Here is a 23,900-nt window from a genome sequence, read left to right as displayed (position 1 = left end):
AAATTACTGACAGAAACATTACTTCTACAACCCAAGGCAATCCAAAGCACCTTTGATTCATGCTGTATGCGGAATTAGAATTGGGAATAGTTTAATGTCTTCACGTGTGCCGAGATACTGTAAAAGGTTCAGTTTACATATGATTCATACATATCAGATCATTACACTGTGCATTGATGTAGAACAGGGTTAAAAAAGTAATGCTGAATGGCCAGGATGGGGAGATTTTTGCCATCTCAGCTCTCCCCCTCATTGAGCTTATCACTGTATAGTGCTGCATAGTTCATTTCACACCTATACCACTTGGATCAGAGCTTGCAAACTTTAGAAACTTGAGCTGAAGTGTGTACTTTTACTGCAAAATAACAAATCAGTTTACTTTAACATTTCTGATAGAGTTATTAATGCATTTCACTGTCATTAATTATGAACTGGCATAGACCATAAATTTCATTTCACCCTCCTTCTATTCAAAGTGAGCCAAATGCCAAGCATTGCACTTCAGTAATGGGAGTACTGCTCTAGAATTTAAATTTGATATTCCAGTAACATTTGCCTGCAAGCGCTGACCACAGTCAATCTGAACAGCTTGCCCAGCAGAGCTAAGTACAGTTAGTTAAGCAAGTTGCTCCACATCTCATGTACCATGTGGTCTTCACAGGTGCCACACAAAGGCAGTTGGTGTGACTACTTTTCCCATACAAAGAGCATTGCATTAAGGCAACGGCTAATTTTATATAGAAGAATGACCAATAAAATACAAACAGACCTAAACAACATAACTGCTTTCTTCTGCCACCTCCCTAAATTGGTGGGCAAATACAGGGAAATAAGTCAGAAACAGTGGGATGGATGTGCAGTCCTGAGGATACTTCAGATAAACATACCTCACTGCTGCTGATAACGGCTTTCCACTGACCAAGATTTTCACACCACCAGTCTGTACGGGCAATGTGCTGCTGCAGGTCATTATGTTCTTTCTCCATTGTTGCAATCTCATCCTTCAGCTTTGTGACAATCTAAATGAGATAGAGATATTAACAACATTGAAATCTTGTATCTAAAATATTTTACCAGCTGAAGTACAAGAACTAAGCTGCAAATTGCATTGTATAACAATTTCCAATTATGTCTGTTTTCCATTTTCTTTGCACAATAATATAAGGTGAAACTTAACTTTTCAGGTAAGCAGAGATCAATACATACTAACTCCAGGCAATCAATGTGCAATATTCTGCAGAACATTAGCAGATTAATGTATGGAAAGTATGGTAGTTTCATCTCTAGTTCATCTGATGAATGGGTCCATAATTTTCTTTATCATCCATCTCCTACTGTGGATAAACATCTCTGAGGCCACCTGTGACAAACTTGAATCACTTGTATGTAGAATTCATTAATACTGACACTACATAAAACTGTCTTCCAAGAGGAATACAGCCTTGTCATGGTTTGGAGATTTGCGTCTCTCAATAACCTGGAGTGCTTTGCTGGCTGGAGTCAGGGCTTTATGCTTTGATTAGGTTCACCCATGCCAAACAGGTCAAAGGGTAAAGGCCAGACTAAGAATGGTCCACCAGTCCCCCAGGTTGGAAGGTTCAGCTCAAGGCTAATCACAGCTGGTACGGAAACAGCAGTGAATAATCCTTCTACGTGGGAGTGCGACGGTATACCTGAGTCTCTACCTGGAACTTGCATGGCTGATACGAGTGAAAACTAAGAGGAAGGTACTGACATGATGAAAGAAGGAAGCTCTGAACAGCACGAGAGATGGAGTGCCTTCAATGCAGCCTGAAGCATCAGTGGCATAATGCACAGTAAGAAATCAATACATAACTTGAGTAAATGCTGGGAGCTGTTGCAGAAATCAAGACCCTGCCTCACTTATTATAAACTACTTCAGAGTTCAAACCTTGCTTGGGTTTAAGACAGAGATTGATAGATTCTTGATTAGTCAGGTAATGAAGGGATATAGGGGGAAGGCAGAAGATTGGGGCTGAGAGGGAAAATGGATCAGCCATGATAGAATGGCAAAGCAAATTCGATGGGTTAAATGACTTAATTCTGCTCCAATATCTAATGGTCTTATAAGACAGTAGTAAAATAGTCACGCACAACAAAAATAGTCTCAAGTTCCCAAGTTCATGAATGTTGCAGCAGTCTGCAGTTGAACACAATACAGCTTGACCTTTGCCAACTGAGTACTGGACAACAGCACCAACTACAACATGGACACTACCCCACACCGCCTCTGGTGCAGTGCGCCAACTCCAGCGTCTCTCTCCTGCAGGCTGCAAACAGGCAACTCCGCATTTTGAGGCCTAGTCCTTGCTTTCACCAAGCCCACAGAGCTCCCATGTGGACCACCATTAAAACAGTAAATCAGACTTGCAGCATTCCACATTGCCAATGTCCAACAGAGTCTTGTGATCACAAGTGACTAAGACAATCACTCACTGTTAGACTACACAGGGCCTTCACACATTGAAGCCTCTCTGATGCAGGCAGCAGTGTGATCCCCATCAAGACTGCTGACTACTTGTTCCAATGATCTGGTTTCAATCTTGACCTCCAGTGCAGTTGATAAAAGTATGTAAAAGGTTAACACAGTCATTAATCATAGCAGCCTGTTTTTATCTGCGAGAAACCTTGATGACCAACAGACGTGCGAATTTTGTTACAGCGCTATTTCCTCTTGAAAGTAGTCAGCTGGGGTTTTAAAATGCTTATCTCCTTGTATAGTCATGCATAGAGATGGGACAGCTTCAGTCTGTTCTGTGTGTGTAAGCCATCACAACTACAGTTGGCTCTTCTTATCCGCGGGTTCTGCATGTGCAGATTCAACCAACTGCAGATCAGGAAAACCCTTAAGTTCTCTCTCCAGCGCTTGTTATTTGAGCATGTACAGATTTTTTTTCTTGTCATTATTCCCTAAACAATACAGTATAACAATTATTTACATAGCATTTACATTGTATTAGGTATTCCAAGTAATTTAGAGATGATTTAAAGTATATGGGAGGATGTGCACAGGTTACCGCGGATCGGGAATTGAAAAAAAACGTAAGTTCTCCAAGTCAGAACAGGTACAGCGTTAGTTAGTCAAACGTTTGTCTTAGTATATAGTATATATTTTACCTTTCTGTGCATATAAAACACTTCAGAACCACTGCACTGTTTCGTAATAATTGCAGCTTCCATCGGGGCAGGGCATTTCACATGCTCTATTATTCTCACTTTATCCTTTAAAATTGTTCCGATCGTTGACTGACTGTAGCCTAACACTTTTCCAATGACTGATGGCATTTCACCTCTTTCCGACTGCTTTATTATTTCCACTGTATTTTCAATCGTGATCGTTTTCCAGAACAGAAACACTGCGGGCGGTGGGTCCAGCACTCCGCCGGGTCCTAAAGTCCACTGCACTGAGACAGGTTAAATAAGGTCTGGAGCTCTGCCGGGTCCTAAAGCCCATCGACTTGAGCATCCATGTTTTTTGGTATCCACGGGGGTCCCCGAACCAATCCCACACGGATAAGGAGGGCTGACTGTATTTTGTAATTTCTCTTTCAGGGCTGGCATGTAGTAAATAACTTTGACTCCAGCCTGTCTTGTGTGGGGGGTATCTGGACAAATATATCTGTGGTGTGAGGGGCATTGTTAGTTAGTTAATGGATTGGGAAGGAACAATCATAGACTGTTCCTGTTTGAGTGACTAACTTTACTTAATTGTCACCAAACAATTGATACTAGAGCGTACAATCATCACAGTGATACTGAATTCTGCGCTTCGCGCTCCCTGAAGTACAAATTGAAGTAAATATAATAAAAATATAAATTATAAATCATAATTAGAAAATAAAAAAGGGAAAGTAAGGTATTTCAAGTCAGGTCTGGATATTTGGAAGGTACGGCCCAGATCCGGGTCAGGATCCATTCAGCATTCTTATCACAGTTGGAAAGAAGCTGTTCCCAAATCTGTACGAATCTTCAAGCTCCTGAACCTTCTCCCTGAGGGAAGAGGGACAAAAAGTGTGTTGGCCGGGTGGGTTGTGTCCTTGATTATCCTGGCAGCACTGCTCTGACAGCGTGTGGTGTAAAGTGAGTCCAAGGACAGAAGATTGGTTTGTGTAATGTGCCGGGCTATGTTCACTAACTTCTGCAGCTTCTTCCAGTCTTGAACTGGACAACTTCCATACCAGGTTGTGATGCACCCGAGAAGAATGCTTTCTACTGTGCGTCTATAAAAATTAGTGAGGGTTTTAGGGGACAGGCCAAATTTCTTCAGCTTTCTCAGGAAGTAAAGGTGCTGGTGGGCCTTCTGGCAGTGGACTCTGCTTGGTTAGACCAAGTCAGGTCATTTGTGACATTCACCCCAAGGAACTTAAAGCTTTTGACCTGTTCCACCTGCGCACCACTGATGTAGATGGGGTGGTGTGGTCCGCTACTCCTTCTGAAATCAACAACCAATTCCTTCGTCTTGCTGACGTTAAGGGATAGGTTATTGTCTTCGCACCAATCCACCAGGTTCTTAATTTCCTCTCTATACTTAGACTCATCATTACCTAAGATACGGCCTACAATTGTGGTGTCATCAGCAAACTTAGATATTGAGTTCGATGGAAACTTGGCTACACAATCATGGGTGTACAGTGAGCACAGCAGGGGGCTGAGTACACAGCCTTGTGGGCACCGGTGCTCAGAGTGATTGTAGAGGAGAATTTGTCCCCTATTTTTACAGCCTGGGTCCTGTCTGTGAGGAAGCTGAAGATCCAGCTGCAGATCTGAGTGCTGAGACCCAGGTTCCGGATCTTAGGAATCAGTTTATTTGGAATGATGGTATTAAAGGCAGAGCTGTAGTCAATGAAAAGGAGCCTTACATATGCCTCAGGTGCTTGGAATAAAGAGTTTGTACCTATATGGTCTCTGAGTGACTTCCACACAGTATGTGTGGAGTTAGCACATTCCTCCCGCAATCATATGGGTCTCCTCCAGGAGCCGTTTTCCTTCCAAATCCCAAAGACGTGCTAAGTTAATTGGTCATGGCAAATTGTCCCTTGCACGTGGGTAAGTTGTAGGATTTACAAGGGGGTTGATGGGAACATGGGGACAGCAATGGTGTTAGTGTAGTGTAGGATGAGTTTAAATGGGTGTTTGCAGGTTATGCGTGGTTCAGCCCAAAGACTGCTTCTGTGCTGCATGAGCAAGTGGAGGAAATCTACTTCTGAAGTACACAAGAAATTCTGCGATGCTGAAAATCTTGAGCAAAACACAAAAAATGCCAAAGGAACTAAGCAGGTTAGGCAAAATCTATGGAGGGAAATAAATAACAAGAAGGTTGGGGAGGAGGGGAGAGGTGAGGGGAGAGGTGAGGGGAGGAGTACAAGCTAACAAATGATAGGCGAGACCAGGGTGACAGGAAAGGTGGGTCTCGGCACGAAACGTCGACAGTGCTTCTCCTTACAGATGCTGCCTGGCCTGCTGTGTTCCACCAGCATTTTCTGTGTGTTGAAGGTGGGCTATATGTGTTTTCTGTTATACTGGGACACTGTTCACTGTTCTTCCACAAGGTATGCCTTCGATACTTTTTTCCAAAGGTAATGTTGGGTTGGCATAACATCATGGGCCAAAGGACCTGCACTGTGCTGTTATGTTCTATGACACATGGAATTAATAAATTTACATTAACCTTTCTTTTCATGTAATGAAATGTAAATGATTTAAACTGCACTGCAAGCCATAATAATTAAAAATAATCCCTCTGGCCTTGATATACTGTACTAATACTAAATGAATGGAGCACAATTTCCTCATTCTGAAATTCAATTGATTTTAATTTTGTATACTTGTTTTAATTTAACTCATGTGAATGCCTCAACTTCTTTGAGTCACATGTTGCAATATGCCCAATTTGTCCTGATATTGAAGCCATGTTTTCTCTGCTTTACAAAATTTTTAAACACAGAATGAATCACTTTTGGCTGAGAAAAGCAAAATAACCCAGGTGCAGGAAAACCAAAATAAAAACTAAGAAATAACCAGCAGGTGAAAGAACATAAATGAGAGGCAAAGACTGTGTTAAGAGTTAATGTCAATGATCTTTATTTGAATCTTTGGCTAGATTTTGCAGTGTTAACTGGTTATTTTAAATGATAGTTATAGATTTTTTTAAAATGGCAATCATGAAATGCAATATTAATTGTGAAAATCATCTTCAAGATTCACAGCAATAAAATGTCTATCTTTAAAATGAAATGGTTAATCCTTGGCAGGTCTATGGATGGAAAATGCTGAGCGATTCGATAAGGTAGCGTAATTATAATGACTTGTTTATACCAACTTAAAATATTTTACCTAATTAACTGGATTTCTGATGCAATACAAACTGGACTGAATCTCTGAAGACTGAATCTGTAGCTATCTAACTTCTCAACAAATCTCACTCAGGTATAACACCCGAGCTGTCCCTGCACAACATCCGTTATGCAGCTCTCCTTGTTCTGTTCATAACCTGTTCATATGTTCACATTTATGGAAGTCTGATTATTGATGTTTGCGCATTCCACCAATTGTTGATTTCTCATGGCTGTTTGCACTACAGTCTTGTAAACTGTTTGTTGCTTTTGAGTTGTGGGTTATGGCGGCATTGCTCTGCGCTTTATGCTTGGCATCAAACCTCAATCAATTCTGGTGTGTTTCACAAAACGGAAATATCATACCTTTCTGTCAGGTTTTGGTGAATTCTGGATGGAGCCGAGAGCTTGTCTCTTGTATTCAAGTTTCTCATTTAGCTGTCGCAATTTGTTCACAGCATAGTTAGCCTGCTCGTTAATGCCATTGCTCCCCTCATCCAGGATTTCCTCTCCACTCTCACACACCTGGTGCTGGAAGAAAAGAGCTGGCAGTTAGCTAAGTGTAGCAAACCAGATAGTCAATTCTTTTGGTCATTACTTAATGAGAACATCAGGATGTTTTACACAAGTACCAAGTTTTGATTCTATACAGCAATTTTATACCTTAACTGTGAAACTCACTACCAAACATCATTCTGCAGCTGAATATTCTGAGACATAGACAAATACCATAATAAAATGGCAGAAGACAGGGTTGAAATAGATGGAACCATAAATCACTGGAATTTCTCTGCCTTATGACGTCACATGCTCTAATGCCTCAAAAAGTCATATCACAAAATTATATTTTCTACAAACTATGTCAGTAAGAAAGTAGCAGTGTGCATTTGCACTGATAGAGGCTTTAAAGAACTCCTTAAGAAATGGCTGATTCCAGAAAGTTGACTTAGAATCATTCGCTGACTTCCTAATGGAAGATGATTGGAAAAAGAAGAAATTGGTTTGAAAACAAAAGAAAATTCTTCTCTCTTGTAGATTATTCTTACCAACTTTCTTGAAGGTATTAATTCTTTCTGAAATTGAAATTCTGTAATTACATTCTTTAGAAATATATAGCAGTTACAAGATAAAATAGCTTAATCGGTCCACTAAGTTTACATTGTAAAATCAAAATATTGCAGGGACTGGAAACATAAATTTAAGGCAGAAAATGATAGAAATTTGCATATCATGATGTAGTATCTGAAGAGGAAGAAACAGAGGTCAATCTCATTTCAGAACTTAAAAGGTGAATATCTTTCAAGTGACCAAAGACATATTTCCTCACCTTGTTCAAGTAATCATTTCATTTGCCTGTCTATCAAACTAACATACAAATTAGGATGGTAAAGCCAATAAGCCCCCTGAGTTTACTCCACCATTTAATAAGACCATAGATGATCTGATCTTAACTTCCATTCTTTATTCCTAGCAACCTTTCGCCCCTTGTTTCTCAGGTATCTATCTATCTGCTTTAGCCTTAAAAGTAATCAAACACTGCTGATATGGCCCCTTGAAGTTTTTTGTTTCACCACATCTTAAATGGATAACCCCTTATTTTTAAATAATGACTACAAGTTCTAGATCCTCTTGCAAGAGAAATCTTCCTGAATCTACTTCCTCACCAGAAAGACCACACAGGAACAAAGCTTTACTCTTCAAAACTCCAGTGGATGGAGCAGTTGTCTTTCCAATATTTTTCACACATGACAACTTTCCCATTCCAGATATTGGTGCGGTAAGCTTTAGAGAACTACTTCCAATGCAATACCATATGTCTTTGTATAGGAGACCAATACAATAGACAGCAATTCAGATCTAATCTCAACAATGCCCCCATATAACTGAGGCATAATCGCCTGCTTTTTATTCCCTCACAATAAAAAAAGAACATCCTATTAGTTTTTCCTAATTACTTCTTATACTTATACTAGATTTTTGCAAACCATGCGCCAGGACACCTAGCTCTTGCCATGGTGCAATCTCTCACTTTTTAGATAATATGCTTTTTTATTATTTTTGGAAAATGGAAAACGCTATTATCTTCTCACATTGCTTGACCTTTGCCCTCTCTTAACCTACTACAAGTCCTTTGCAGACTATGTCCTCATCACAACACATTCTTAACTATCATTGTTTCATCAGCAAATTTAGCAACCATTCCTATAGCACAACATCCATTATATAAAAAAAACACTGATTCCTGCACCACAGCATTCTTTACATCTTGGCAATTGAAAAGATCGACAAAAAAGGTACCGCAGATGCGGGAAATTTAGACCAAAACACACAATGCACACAACAAGGAGCTCAGCAGGTCAGGCAGCATCTATGGATGAGAATAAACAGTCAAGATTTCAGGCTGAGGCCCTCCATCAAGTCCTATTCCTATTTTATTTCTTGGTAGACAGCCAATTTACAGCACTTATTTTTGTTTTCCTCAATAGCTTCTGATATGTTACATGTCTATTTATTTAGCGATACAGAATGGAATAAGACCTTTTGGCCCTTCGATCTATGCTGCCCCAGCAACTTCCAACAAAACTGACTTATCCCTAACATAAACAGGGGACAACTTGCAATAACTAATTCACCTACTTGGTACGTCTTTGGACTGCAGGAGAAAATTGGAGTGCCCAGGGAAACCCCATGCATTCCACAAGGAGAATGTCCACAGAGATTCCTTACAGATGACGCCGGAACTGAACTCCGACGGCCCAAGCCGTTATAGCATCGTGCTATCCACTAGACTACCATGGCACCCAATTATCAAATACGTACTTCCTGGAAGTTTGATTATAGTTCCTAACCCTATCTATCCATGCCACATTTTACTTCTTCAAAGAATTCCAGTAAGTTCATAAAACAGAACTTCCCTTTCATAAAACCATGTAAACTTTGTGATGGCTATTACTCATTAATTACAGAATGTCATCATTATATCATTAATAGCTTCAAACCCTTAAAAAAAATTCAGATATAATGCTAACTTGGCCTGTAGTTTCTTGCTTTGTTTCCTGTTGTTTTTGAATCAAGATGTTACATTTGTTATTTTCTGATCTAATGGAAGCTTTTGTGAAGCTGAGAAATATTTGAAAAATCAAGCCAACACAGGAAGCAACACAGGCCTACAGTAACATTTTACTTAGTATTACTTCCTTGATGATTGTTATGTTCTTCCCTCCAAATTACTGACATGGCAATTTTTGTAACATTGCTTGTATCCCCTACTATGAAGACTGATACAATATATGTTTCATTCAGATGCCATTTCTTGGTTTTCCATTATTAATTCCCTAGGTTCAATTTCAGCAGGCCAAATACACATTTTGTTACCTCTTTTCTTTCTTAAATATCTACAGAAAAGCCTTACAGTTTTTATAGGGACACAAGGGACTGAAGATGCAGGAATCTGAAGCAACCTTCTTTCAGGCCAAGATTAATCCTGACATGGGGTTTCAACCTGGATTGTTGACAATCGCTTTTCCCTCATAGATGCTACTTTACTCATGGAGTTCCTCCAGCAGATTATCTGTTGTTCTAGTTTTTATATTTCTGGCTAGCTTTATCTGGTACTCTAATTTTTCCTTCCTTATTAACAACTTATTTATTTGCTGCTGTTTTTAAATGTTCTGACCAAGTTTCTAAGCTGACACTTTCTCTATGCAATGACACACCTGTGCATCCAGACTGATTATATACACCCACGCTGAGATTGCACTTGAACCACTGTGCATAGTTTTGGTCTGCTTACTTGAAGGGAATGCCAGGAAAATACATGAGACTGGTTCCACAAATCTTTTAAAGCTTTTAAAAATTTGCAAAAGGAAACTAAGAAGGTCATTAGGAAGGAAAAGATGAAATATGAGAGGAAGCTGGTGACTAATATCAAAGAAGATACTAAAAGCTTTTTTAAGTATATAAAGGTTAAAATAGAGTCGAGGGTAGATATAGGACCAATAGAAAATGACACTGAAGATATTGTAATGAGAAACGCAGAGAGGGCAGAGGAACTGAATGCGTATTTTGCAACAGTCTTCACAGTGGAAGATATCTGCAGTATACCGGACATTCAAGAGTGTCAGGGAAGTGAAGTATGTGCAGTGAAAACTACGACTGAGAAGGTGTTCAGGAAGCTTAATGGTCTGAGGGTGGATAAATCTCCTGGACCTGATGGAATGCACCCTCAAGTTCTGAAGGATGTAGCTGGAGAGACTTCGGAGGCCCAAACAATGATCTTCTAAGAATCAACAGATTCTGGCATTGTAGTGAATGACTGGAAAATTGCAAATGTTACTTTGTTATTTAAGAGGAGTGGGAGGCAGCAGAAAGCGAACTATAGACCTGTTAGCTCAGGCATGGGCAAACCACGGCCCGCGGGCCATATGCGGCCCGTTAAGCTTTTTAATCCGGCCCGCAGAACTTGATGAAATTATATTAATAAACCTTGTTAACGTTTGTTCCCCGCAATTCTGGCGTTTTCCCAATAGATGACGCAATCTATATACATTGACCTTTGTTGAGGTGCAGCGTATTACTCCACATTTGCGCTTTTCTCTTTGTTCGGCTCGACCTATTTGTGTGAACAGGCATTCAGCGTCATGAACATCAACAAAGCCAGCCACAGATCCAAGTTAACTGACCAACACCTCAGATCCATCCTGAGAATCGCCACAACAAAACTAAATCCAGACTTTGATGTGCTGGCTAAAAAGGGAGACCAACAACACTGTTCCCACTGAAATTAAAAGTAAGTTTCTTTGTTGTGTTATGTAAAAAATGCATTTGAAAATATTTTTTTCAATAAGCCTTACATGTTACATGTCATTCCTGTTAAGTGATGGACATGAGTAGCGCGCAGGTGCACATACATTCTCAAAATAAAAAATGCGCTCCAGATCAAATAACGCGCTCCGCATACTGGCTGGTCGTTGTTGAGTTTTGGCACAGGGGACAATTGAATAAGAAGGAGCAGGACAAGTAGACCTGCATCTCCTACCGTTTTTGAAATAAAGACAGTCAGGAGGAGAATGATGATGATAACATCTTGAAGGATAACAGAATTTTCAGTGCTTTAAAATAATAACTGTTACTATTAAAAAAAAAAGCTGCATTTTATTCATTTAATTTTCAGTGTTTTAAAAGTCATTTCAATAAATTGCTAAATACCATGGGACTTCAAAGACAGACATTTTGTTGTAATGCATTTGTTCATTTTCAATTGAAATTAAAGCACATGTTTTCTACATATCCCATGATATTTTATTTTCTCTTATGAGGTGTATTACCAAAACACTCCGTCCATCTGCTCCTGGTCCGGCCCACCTGTCAAATTTTAGAACCCTTTATGGCCCACAGGTCAAAAAGTTTGCCCACCCCTGAGTTAGCCTGACATCAGTGGTTGGGATGTTGTTGGAATCCATTGTTAGGGATGAGATTACGGAATACCTGGAGGCACATGACAAGATAGGCCAAAGCCAGCATGGTTTCCTGAAAGAAAAACCTGTCTGACAAACCTACTGCAATTTTTTGAGGAAATTACAAGCAGGGTAGACAAAGAAGATGGAGTAGATGTGGTGTATTTGGATCTTCAGAAGACCGTTGACAAGGCGCCACACATGAGGCTGCTTAGCAAGATAAGAGTCCATGGAATTTACAGAGAAGTTACTAGCATGGATGGAGCATTGGCTGATTGGCAGAAAACAGAGAGTGGGAATAAACGGTTCCCATTCTGGCTGACTGCCAGTTACCAGTGGAGTTCCACAGGGGTTGGTGTTGAGACTGCTGCTTTTTACAATATATGTCAATGATTTGGACTATGGGATTAATGGATTTGTGGCTAAGTTTGCCAATGATACCAAAGATAGGTGGAGGAGCAGGTAGTGTTGAGGAAACAGAGAGCCTGCAGAGAGACTTAAGATAGTTTAGGAGAATGGGCAAAGAAGTGGCAAATTAAATAAAATGTTGGAAAGTGTATGATCATGCACTTTGGTGGAAGAAATAAATAGGCAGACTACTATTTAGATGGGTAGACAATTCAAATGCAGAGACGCAAAGGGACTTGCGAGTCTTTGTGCAAGATACCCTAAGGGTTAACCTCCAGGTTGAGTCGGTGGTGAAGAAGGCAAATTCAATGTTGGCATTCATTTCTAGAGGGACAGGATATAAGAGCAGGGATGTGATGTTAAAGCTTCATAAGGCACTCGTGAGACCACACTTGGAGTACTGTGTACAGTTTTGGGCTCCTTATTTTAGAAAGGATATACTAATATTGTAGAGGGTTCAGAGAAGATTCACGAGGATGATTCCAGGAATGAAAGTATTACCATATGAGGAACGTCTGGCAGCTCTTGGACTGTATTCCCCGGAGTTCAGGAGAATGAGGGGGGGATCTCATAGAAACATTCCAAATGTTAAAAGGCCTGAACAGATTAGATATGGCAAAGTTATTTCCCATGGTAGTGGAGTCTAGGACAAGAGGGTACAACTTCAGGATTGAAGGACATCCATTGAGAACAGAGATGTGGAGAAATTACTTTAGTCAGAGGGTAGTAAATCTGAGGAATTTGTTGCCACGAGCAGCTGTGGAGGCCAAGTCACTGGGTGTACTTAAGGCAGAGATAGATAGGCTCTTGACTAGACAGGGTATCAAAGGGTATGGGGAGAAGGTAGGGGAGTGGGAATGACTGGCAGAATTGGATCAGCCCACGAATGAATGGCAGAGCAGACCTCATGGGCTTCTGCTCCAATATCTTATTGTCTTAAATGGCAGACTGTCTTGAGATCAGTTTAAACAGACTTGGCCTTTATTCGCCATCACAGAAAATCTTACAGAGCTTGACAGCATAGATGCTAGGAACACACACAAAATGTTGGTGGAACACAGCAGGCCAAGCAGCATCTATAGGAAGAAGCACTGTCAACATTTCGGGCCCAGACCCTTCATCAGGACTAACTGAAAGAAAAGATAGTAAGAAATTTGAAAGTAGGAGAGGGAGGGGGTATTGCGAAATGATAGGAAAAGACCGGGGGGGGGGGGGTGAAGCTATGAGCTGGAAAGGTGATTGGCAAAAGGGATACAGGGCAACAGGAGAAAAAGGATCATGGGACGGGAGGCCTAGGGAGAAAGAAAGGGGGAGGGGAGTACCAGAGGGAGATGGAGAACAGGCAGAGTGAAGGGCAGAGAGAGAACAAAAAGGGGAGGTGGGGAAAAAGAAATAAATTAGGGATGGGGTAAGCAGGGGAGGAGGGGCATTAACAGAAGTTAGATAAGTCAACGTTCATGCCATCAGGTTGGAGGCTACCCAGCCGGTATATAAGGTGTTGTTCCTCCAACCTGAGTGTGGATTCATCTTGACAGTAGAGGAGGTCATGGATAGACATATCAGAATAGGAATGGGACGTAGAATTAAAATGTGTGGCCACTGGGAGATCCTGCTTTCTCTGGTAGGTGTTCATCGAAACGGTCTCCCAGAACTTTTGCAACTTTCTACCCTTAAAGATCAATTAATGAGTTTACTCAAAGTAGGGATGAACACATCTCTGAATGTTAAGGGAATTGAGGAATGTAGGGGATCGTGCTGGAAAATGATAGTGAAAACAGAAGATCAACCATTACCTTGATGAATGACAGAGCCAGCCAGATCGAAGAGCTAAATGGCACATTCTGGCTCATATTTCTTAATCTTACTCAACAGTTTACCAGTATCAGAATCTTCTTTAGTCCACAGAGCAGCCTGATGTTATTTTAAAATACTAGTCAGGCACCTATTCTTCTCTCCTTGAAACAGAATCCAAATCTGTTATAACCATATAACAATTATAGCACGGAGGCCATCTCAGCCCTTCTAGCACGTGCAAATGCTTGCTCTCACCTTGTCCCACCTAGCTGCACTGAGCCCATAACCTTCCATTCCTTTCCTGTCCATATACCTATCCAATTTTTTTTTAAATGATCACTGCTACCTTATTCATTCCAGTGCCACCTATTCATAATAATCCGTATAAACCACTGGTTAGACAGCACTTGGAGTTGTGTGTGTAGTTTTGGCTGCCACACTGTAGAAAGTATATTATTGTGCTAGAGAGATGGCAGAGGAGATTCACCAGGATGCTGCCTGAATCAGAGGACTTCAGTTGGATAGAAATAGAATTTTGATAGGTTGGATTTGCTTTCCCTGGGGCTTAGGAGGCTGGGGGGTGACCTGATAAACGTATATAAAACTATAAATAGTACAGATAGGGTAACAATCAAAATCTATTACAGATGGTATAGCAACATCAAAAACAACACATACACACACACACACACTGACTGATATCTGGAACTTGTTGCCACTGTAGGTATTGGAGTCAGATGAAATCACTATCTGTACAAAACATTTAGATAGGCAAGACATAGAAGGATATAGACATTAATGTAGGAAGATAGGATTAGGGTAGATGGGCAAAAAAGACCAACATAGATACGGAAGCCAAAGAGCCAATTTCTGTACTGTAGAACCTTATGACTCTATAGCAGGCTTTTCAGTTGTGATGATTGGGGGTTGGACTGATAGAGAGTGCAGTGTGACCAATAGATATCACAGGCATTCTTGGGTACATATTTACTTGTTGTCCACATTCAAGTACTTTACAGTAAAATCGTCAAACAAGACAATTTCCATTCCCTAATTGAAGATGATGAAGACATTTTTCACAGCCTTCTGCCATTACAGATGAGATCTGCTAAAACAACAATGCACCTTTGCCAATTTAACAGATCTCACCCCAAAACATTGACTATTGATTCCTCTCCATAAATGCTGTCTGAGCTACCAAGTACCTTCAACATTTTATGTGTGTGTTGTTCTGGATTTCCAGCATCTATAGAATTTCTTGTGTTTATGAACCAATGAGCTTTCTGTTTTGGTGATTTAGCGATTAACTAGAAATCTCCATGCTCAAGTCATGTTTCTCCTGTGACCCAGCAAATGAGTTTTTGGTCTTCTAAAAGCTTGACTACTCCAATTCCTAGTGGACCACCCAAACATTTCCAATGACCGACTTCTGAGGCAATTGAGCTTTCAAATTTCTTGGAGCACATTGGTACCTAAAAGCCTGGTAATATTCTGAACATACATTACCTGACCATTTTATCTTAAGTCAAATCTTGGTTACAAGTTACACGAATCCAGTAAAAACTAGAATTTCAGCTTGACCAACCTAATGGTTCAGGTATACTACTACTTCTTTTATATTCCAAGACAAATCCCTTTATATTACCTTTTCCCTCCCCCTTTTCTCTTCTTCTGTTCCCCACCCTGGCCTCTTACCTCTTTCTTCTACCTGCCTATCATTTCACCTCCTTCTTCCCTTTCTCCCCTGGTCCACTATTCTCTCCAATTCTTTCTTCTCCAGCCCTTTCCCACCCAGTGGTGTCACCTAACATTTTCGAACTAGTTCTCCTTCCCCTCACCCCACCTTTTTATTCTGGTATCTTCCCCCTTCCTTTTCAGCTCTTGGCCTGAAACTTTGACTGTTTATTCTTTTCCATAGATGCTGCCTGACCTGCTGACTTCCTCCAACATTTTGTGTGTCTTACTCTGGATTTCCAGTATCTGCAGAATCTCATGTTTACTTTGTCCAATTGGTAGCTCCTCTCAATTTAAGCAAAATACTTTATTTTTGATATTCAAAAATAAAAATCTGTAAGAAAAAAAATTTAAACTAAGTAATGGACTATTCGAACAATTCTTCACTACAGGTACTTCTGGCAATCAGAAATTAGCAGGCACCTTTCCTCATTTAATAATTAAAGCAGCACTAGCTGTAAGTGAATGAACTCTGCGTATGGCATCATTTACTGTCATACAACTACTTTGCTTCTTTTCTTGTCTTCTTTAGCACATTTCTTGTTTGCGTAAATTCTATGTATTTCTTCCTATTAATGCCTGCAAGGAAAGGAACCTCAAGGAAGAATACACTAACATATATGCATTTCAATAATAAATTTACTTTGACATTGGCTTGTTTTTGCCTGCCATACAGCAAGGCTAACTCTTTTTCAGTAATTACAGGTAGCACCAGGTTCAATATATTTTGCTGCTGACAGGTATTCACCTGTTCAAGAGCAATGCAATTACGGACATACAAATCTCATTTCATGCTTGGCCTCTCCCATTGGTGCTGCCTCCTGTGTGCAAGTGGAATATCAGGCTGGCCTTCGTGCCTCTGTACACTGCCAGACTGCGCCATTGATGGCTGGGCATGGTCGCTCAGGGTCTTGGACTATGTATGTATTTTCTCCAACCCCCCCCCCCCCACCCAGTAAATATGCTTCTTTGCTCGACATTTTGAAATATGTTACTTGCTACTTTTGAATGTTTGGCACCTTGGATCCAGAGGAATACTGCCTCATTCAGATGCATCTACGTATGATTTGGATGATAATTAAACTTAATTTGATTTGATTTTGATTGATTTGCTTGCTCAATTTGCATGCTGTCAGTAACGAAAGATGGTTCAGATTGCAATTCTCTTCTCCCTTCCCAAAGTTAGATTTTTCTTTGCTGTCCTAGGTTATATACTGTTTACAGAAATGTATCAAATTATACATTTTTCTGCTGAATTAGGCTTTTATATAGGTGCTCTCCCCAAAGGTAGGGCAAATGCCAGTCAACAACTAACATAGCAGCAAAGGGAAAGTAAAACAAATGACTTCACTTTCAGCTCTTTCAATGGATGAGATTAGAAATTATCTTAAAGAATATGCAGGGAAGATTTGTTAACATGGTCCCAACAATGCAATAATTCAACAACTGATGAGACTAAACCATCAGTTTAGTGAACTTCTTAAAGTTGAGATTAAAGGGAGATTGATAGATGCTCTAACAGGAAAAGGAGAAACTATTTCCAGTGGTAGATGAGCAGTAACCAAAAGATCATGGCAATCAACACAAGGCTCAGACACACAGCAAGAAGATTCCCAGCCACTGCCACCTCACACCATCCCTGAGTAGATTCTGATTACAAATGTATTGCGCAAATGGACAATGGAAGTTGTCAAATCTTTCAATAGGGACCTGATAAATGCTTGAAAAGGGGAAAAACTGTGGGACTCCAAAAGGGTAGAGGAGTGTAAATAATTGGACAGCTTGTGCTAAAATATAAATACTGACATGAAGGTGACTGCTTTGAAAAAGGTGCAAAGGGAAACGGGCACAGCTGTGAACTGAAAAGAGTCTGAAATGGGATGGTGACAACTGACTCAGATTAACACTGTTGTCAATGTGATTCTGTCCTTCAGTGGAAAGGTGAATCAAGTTAGCAACTGAAGAGCAAATTTGAACGAGATTCTCCTTAATTAGCTCCAGGATCCATACAGAATAGCCACTTCATGAATAATTTCAGAATTGGTAACAAATCGATACTTTTTTAAAATTAAATAGTGATTTTCTACTGAAAGTGAGCATTAAGTACAACCAGCCACAGGAAGTCCTTCTGTAAATTGTCATCACATTTTCTCATTGTTAATCTTTCACTTAACAAGTACTTAATAGCACACTTTCCATGCATCATCACTGCTTGGGCAACAGCCAACTTCAGAGATCAGAAAAGGTAGGTGGGAGAAAACAGGAAACTAAGACTAGTCAGCCTAACATTAGTTATGGGGAAAATGTAATGGGCATTTATAAGGAATGAGATAACAGAATTCTTGGAAAGTATCAGAAAGAGTTGACATGAATTTTTATGCACATGCTTAAGTTTACCTTCGGTGTCCTCTATTATAAGTAACAGGATTAAATAACACTGACATCAAAATCGACGTGTTGTTAAAATGTTTTCGGGTACACACCTCACAGGCACAAATATTCCTACCTGGCACTGACTACTCTGGCCTGAAGACAGTTCAAGTTCCAATTTATTGTTACCCAACAGTACATATATACATCCAAATGAAACACCGTTCTCCCAGATCACAGTGCACCCACACACAGCACATAAACCAAAATATTATACTATAAATAAGTTAATAAAATATAATTCAAAATGCATTGGTAAACAGGTCACTGTCCTCGTGACGAGACCTTGATGGTCAGGGTATTCATTAGTCTCACAACCCAAGGCAAGAATCTGTTACCAGGACTGGCAGTCCAAGTCCCGATGCTTCTGCACCTCCTTTCCTGATGGTGTCAAAGGGATTGTGGAATGGGGATTATCAATAATGCTTTGGACTCTTTGGCTGCAATGCTTCTAGTAAACACCACAAATGGTGGAGGGAGAGAGACCACAATGATCCCCTCTGTGGTCTTCAGTGTGCTCTGCAAGGTCTTGCGGTCTGATTCCTTGCAGCTCCCATACCACACAATAATGCAGCCAGAGAGGACACAATCTTGACGGCACACCTGTAGAAAGTTGTTAGAATAGGGGGTGGGGAGCCTTGCACTCCTCATTCTCCTCGGAAAGTTTAGATGCTTCTGTGCCTTCTTAACTAGTGAGGTGGTGTTGTGAGTCCAAGTTAGATTGTCCTCTACAGTCAAAAAATGGAAAGTGTTGACACTCTTAATCTTTTGGAAGATTACAGGAATAAGTATAATTTAGACCAGAGGTTCCCAACCTTTTAATTTTAAATGCATGGGCCTCTAGCATTAACTGAGGGATCCAGGTTGGGAATCCCCGATTTAGACACAGCATTGGATTCTAGCTTTGGTATCAGCCATGTAACAATCATCAATATAACATTTGATTCTTTCTAATAACATAAAGGGAAGCCATTTGGTCCATTCAATCTATGTGAACCCTCAAAGGAGTTCCCATTTTTTGCCCTAACTCCAATTCTCTTCATATGTGCCAGTTATCACCACTTATTTTCCTACCAGCACTCTTCTAGGGACCTGAAATAGGCACATTTCCCTGAAATATGCAGAAATAAAAAGATTTGAGGGGTCAAACATTAATCCTATACAGTCAAAAATGGATGAATTTCCAATGGAAAAGAAATAAATATTTCAACTATTAAACAAATATTTTGGTTCTGTCTTTGCAAGTAAAATTTCAACAGTTTTATTTAAAAAGGTAGGTAGGGAGAAAACAGGAAACTAAGACTAGTCATCCTAACATTAGTCATGGGGAAAAGGTAACGGGCATTTATAAGGAACGAGATTACAGAATACTTGGAAACTGTCAGAAAAACCTGATGTGAATTTTTATACATGTTTCAGTCTCCCTTCTGTGTCCTCTGTAATGGATTAAACAACCCTAGCTTATCCAATCTTTCCTCTGTTGATAACCTCACACACTGCATCAACAAGATCAAGGAATTGATTGTGGATTTCAGGAAAGGGAAATTGGAATGAGTAAGATGTGCAGTGTGGGTGGCAACATCTGTAAAGATCTGTCTGTCCTGGGCCCAACACACTGATACAATGTTGAATGCGGCACACCAGTGGCTCTTCTTTGTTGAGAGTTTGATGAGATTCGGTATGCTGGCAAAGATTCTTACATATTTCTACAGATGTACGGTGGAAAGCATTCTTACTGGTTGTATCAACAGAGGTTTCAAAGTGCAAGAACATAATAGGCTATAGAGGGTTGTAGACACAGCACAACCCTCCCCAACACAGAGGGCATCTTCAAGTGACAGTGCCTCAAGAAGGCGACATCCATCTTTAAAAACTCTCATCACCTTGGACATGTCCTCTTCTTGTTACTACCACCAGTGAGAAGATATAGGAGCCCGAAGACCCATACTCAATGATTCAGAACAGCTTCTTCCCCTCCATCAGATTTCTAAATGGTCCTTCAATCCATGAACACTACCCCTTTATTTCTGTTTGCACTATTTTGTAATTTACGTAACTTTATCTTTGCACTGTACTGCTGCCGGAAAGCAACACATTTCACATCATGTAAAACAGTGATGATAATAATAATAAACCTGATTTTGATCCTCTGATCTATAATTTTTTCTTACACCTCCAATTCAGTCAGAGCTTTCTTGCAATGGAGTGACTCGAACCAGAGTTGCATGGAGCTTCACCACCTGTTACCTGTTTCTGAGCCACTTTCCCTTGGATCCAACGTACCTTCACTCTTTTGTGAATCCTGTCAGCAACCCTAATAAATGCACATTACTGACGTAGACAGCATTACCACGGTTGCCGCTAACTTGATCAAGTTAGTTAGGCCCCATCCAGGCATATAAAATCATGACTGATTGATTGCAATTAATGTGCCTTCAAATAAAGGCTTTTACTTTCCTTTGGAGCTGAATCTTATAATGTACAATACCCACTACAGAGGTGAAATAAACCAGATAATTATAGTTGATTTGAAATAGATTAACCTGTATTATTTAGTCACAGAAAGGTACAGACAGAAACAGGCCCTTCAGCTATCTAGCCACTGCTGAAGCACTTAAGCTGCCTACTCCCATTGACCTTAGCCCTCCATACCCCTTGCCAACCATGCACCTACCCAAACTGCTCTTAAAATGTTGAAATCAAGCTTGCATGCACCACTTGAGCTGGCAGCTCATTTCATACTCTCTCGATCCTCTGAGTCAGAAAGTTTGCCATCATGTTCTCCTTGGTTAAACTTTTCAACTTTTAGCCTTAACCCATGACCTCTGGCTAGAGTCCCACCTAATCTCAGTGAAAAAAGCTTGCATTTACCTTATCTATACCCTTCATAATTTTGTATACTTCTATCAAATCTCCTCTCAGTCTCCTACGCTCTGAAGAATACCATCCTAACCTATTCATTCTTTCCTTATAACTCAAGTCCACCAGATCAGACGAAATCCTTGTAAATTTTCTCTTTCAGCCTCATTGTATACTTCCTGCAGGTAGGTGACCTAAACTGCACATAATACTCCAAATTAGGCCTCACCAACTTCAAAATAACATCCCATCTCCTGTACTAAATACTTGATATATGAAGGGCAATGTGACAAAAGCTTTCTTTACAACCCTATCTACCTGTGATGCCATTTTACACGAATTATGGATTTGTACTCCCAGATCCCTTTGTTCTACCACACTCCTCAGTGTCCCATTGCTCATAATGTAAGGCCTACCCTAGAAGATCCTACCAAAGGGCAAAACCTCACACTTGCCTGCATTAAATTCCATCTGCCATTTTTCAGCCTATTTTTCCCCATCAGGGCCAGATCCTGCTGCAAGCCATGATAGCCTTACTTGCTGTCCACTATACCCCAAACCTTGGTGCCATCCACAATTTGTTGATCCAGTTAAACCACGTTATCATCCAAATCATTGGTATAGATGACAAACGTCAGACCCAGCGCTGATCCCTGTGGCACTCCACTAGTTACGGGCCTGCAGTCAGATAGGCAGCCACTCTCTGACTCTCCCACAAAGCCAACATGTATCCAATTTACTACATCGTCTTGAATGCAGAGCAACTTCGCTTTATTTTCAAATCAAAGGTACAGAACTCCCCAAGGTTACCAATATCCAATTATGGACTCCTCAAACGTACAAATGAGTGGTTGACTGAGCAGTAACATGGATGGGGGTGGATTTACCGGCTGCTGCAGACATCTTCTTCCCGGTGGGAACAGAGCATTTCTGTATGCCTTCTCTCCGCACCACCCCACCACCATCTTGAGCTGCAGCAATCGGAAGCTGGGTCATCCAGCAGATTCACTCACTCTTTGAGTTCTGCTGACAGCTGCTCTTCCTTCCCATGCCTGCTCGCTCTTTCATCCCTGCTGTGTCTGGTCATTTTTGACTTACGGACAGTTTAGGTAATGAACAGTTCTCAGGAATAGAAGCCAGTCAAAACCAGGGAAATTCATGTACAGCATTGCTAATCCTCCAAACTACTGGCACCACCTCTTGAACCGGAAATTATTTAAAATTGTGGTCAGATTGAAGGCACTTCAATCACTTCTTTCAATAGCAAGCAGAGGTGATAATAATTTTTATTTAACCATACAAATGCAACAGTAACATAGAAACATAGAAAACCTACAGCACAATACAGACCCTTCAGCCCACAATGCTGTGCCGAACACGGACTTACTTTAAAAATTACTAAGGGTTACCTATAGCCCTCTACTTTTCTAAACTCCATGTACCTATCCAGGAATCTCTTAAAAGACCCTATCGTATCCACCTCCACCACCGTCACTGGCAGCCCATTCCAAGCACTCATCACTCTCAGCATAAAAAACTTATCCCTGACATCTCCTCTGTACCTACTTCCAAGCACCTTAAAACTATGCCTTCTCATGCCAGTTACTTCAGCCCTGGGAAAAAACCTCTGACTATCCACATGATCAATGCCTCTCATTACCTTATACACCTCTATTAGGTCACTTCTCATCCTCTGCCGTTCCAAGGAGAAAAGACCAAGTTCACTCAGCCTATTCTCATAAGGCAAGCTCCCCAATCCAGGCAACATCCTTGTAAATCTCCTCTGCACCCTTTCTATGGTTTCCATATCCTTCCTGCAGTGAGGTGACCAAAACTGAGCACAGTACTCCAACCGGGGTCTGACCAGGGTCCTATATAGCTGCAACATTACCTCTCGGCTCCTAAACTCAATCCCACAGTTGATGAAGGCCAATGCACCGCATGCCTTCTTAACCACAAAGTCAACCTGCACAGCTGCTTTCAGTGTCCTATGGAACCCAAGATCCCTCTGATCTTCCACACTGCCAAGAATCTTACTGTTAATACTATAGACTGCCATCGTATTTGACCTATCAAAATTAACCACTTCACTCTTGTATGGGTTGAACTCCATCTACCACTTCTCAGCCCGGTTTTGCATTCTATCAATGTCCCGCAGTAACCTCTGATAGACCTCCACACTATCCACAACACCCCCAAACTTTGTGCAAACAGCAAGTTTACTAACCCATCCCTCCACTTCCTCATCCAGATCATTTGAATAGATCCCTGAGTCACACCACGGGTCACCAACCTCCATGCAAAACATGACCCGTCTACAACCACTCTTTGCCTTTTGTTTGCAAGCCAATTCAGGATCCACAAAGCAATGTCCCCTTGGATCCCATGCCTCCTTACTTTCTCAATTAAACCTTGCATGGGGTACCTTGTTAAATGCCTTGTTGAAATCCATATACACTACATCTACTGCTTACCTTCATCAATGTGCTTAGTCACATCCTCAAAAAATTCAATCAGTCTCGTAAGGCATGACCTGCCTTTTCTTTTTCCGTAGAGAATACTGAAGCAAAGTGCTCATTAAGTACCTCTGCTATCTCCTCCAGCTCCATACACACTTCTCCACTGCCACACTCACACTATGGTAACATTGTCCTTTTAACACATTTGTACACACTATACCTGTCACTTTCCAACTGTTACACCATACAAGTCCATACTGGCTTAACTTTCACTTCTGACGGCCTGGGATATGTTACTTAGGCTTGACTTGCAAAATGCAAACATCATTCGATATTTCACTCTTCCTTCTTGAGTACATTAGCATCCCTGTATTTTGTGATGGCAGCTGCAAAGTATCCATTATGAT

The 23,900-nt window shown here is 40.7% G+C and overlaps 1 protein-coding gene across 5 annotated transcripts in view; it reads right to left on the bottom strand.

Moving 5' to 3' along the window:
* The window catches only part of snx25 (sorting nexin 25), a 302,483-nt gene that overhangs the window by 67,638 nt on the left and 210,945 nt on the right, over positions 1 to 23,900 (bottom strand). For all 5 annotated transcript variants that reach the window (XM_059974381.1, XM_059974379.1, XM_059974382.1 and 2 more), the window contains exons 11-12: positions 6,720 to 6,884; positions 888 to 1,019 (exon numbers count right to left, since the gene is read on the bottom strand). In XM_059974381.1, coding sequence (XP_059830364.1) covers positions 888 to 1,019; positions 6,720 to 6,884 — 297 coding nt within the window. The remainder of the gene's footprint in view (positions 1 to 887; positions 1,020 to 6,719; positions 6,885 to 23,900) is intronic.

The sequence above is a fragment of the Hypanus sabinus genome, chromosome 7, assembly GCF_030144855.1.
Source record: "Hypanus sabinus isolate sHypSab1 chromosome 7, sHypSab1.hap1, whole genome shotgun sequence".
In the NCBI taxonomy this organism is placed as follows: Eukaryota; Metazoa; Chordata; class Chondrichthyes; order Myliobatiformes; family Dasyatidae; genus Hypanus; species Hypanus sabinus.
This window is presented reverse-complemented; position numbering and strand designations above follow the sequence as displayed.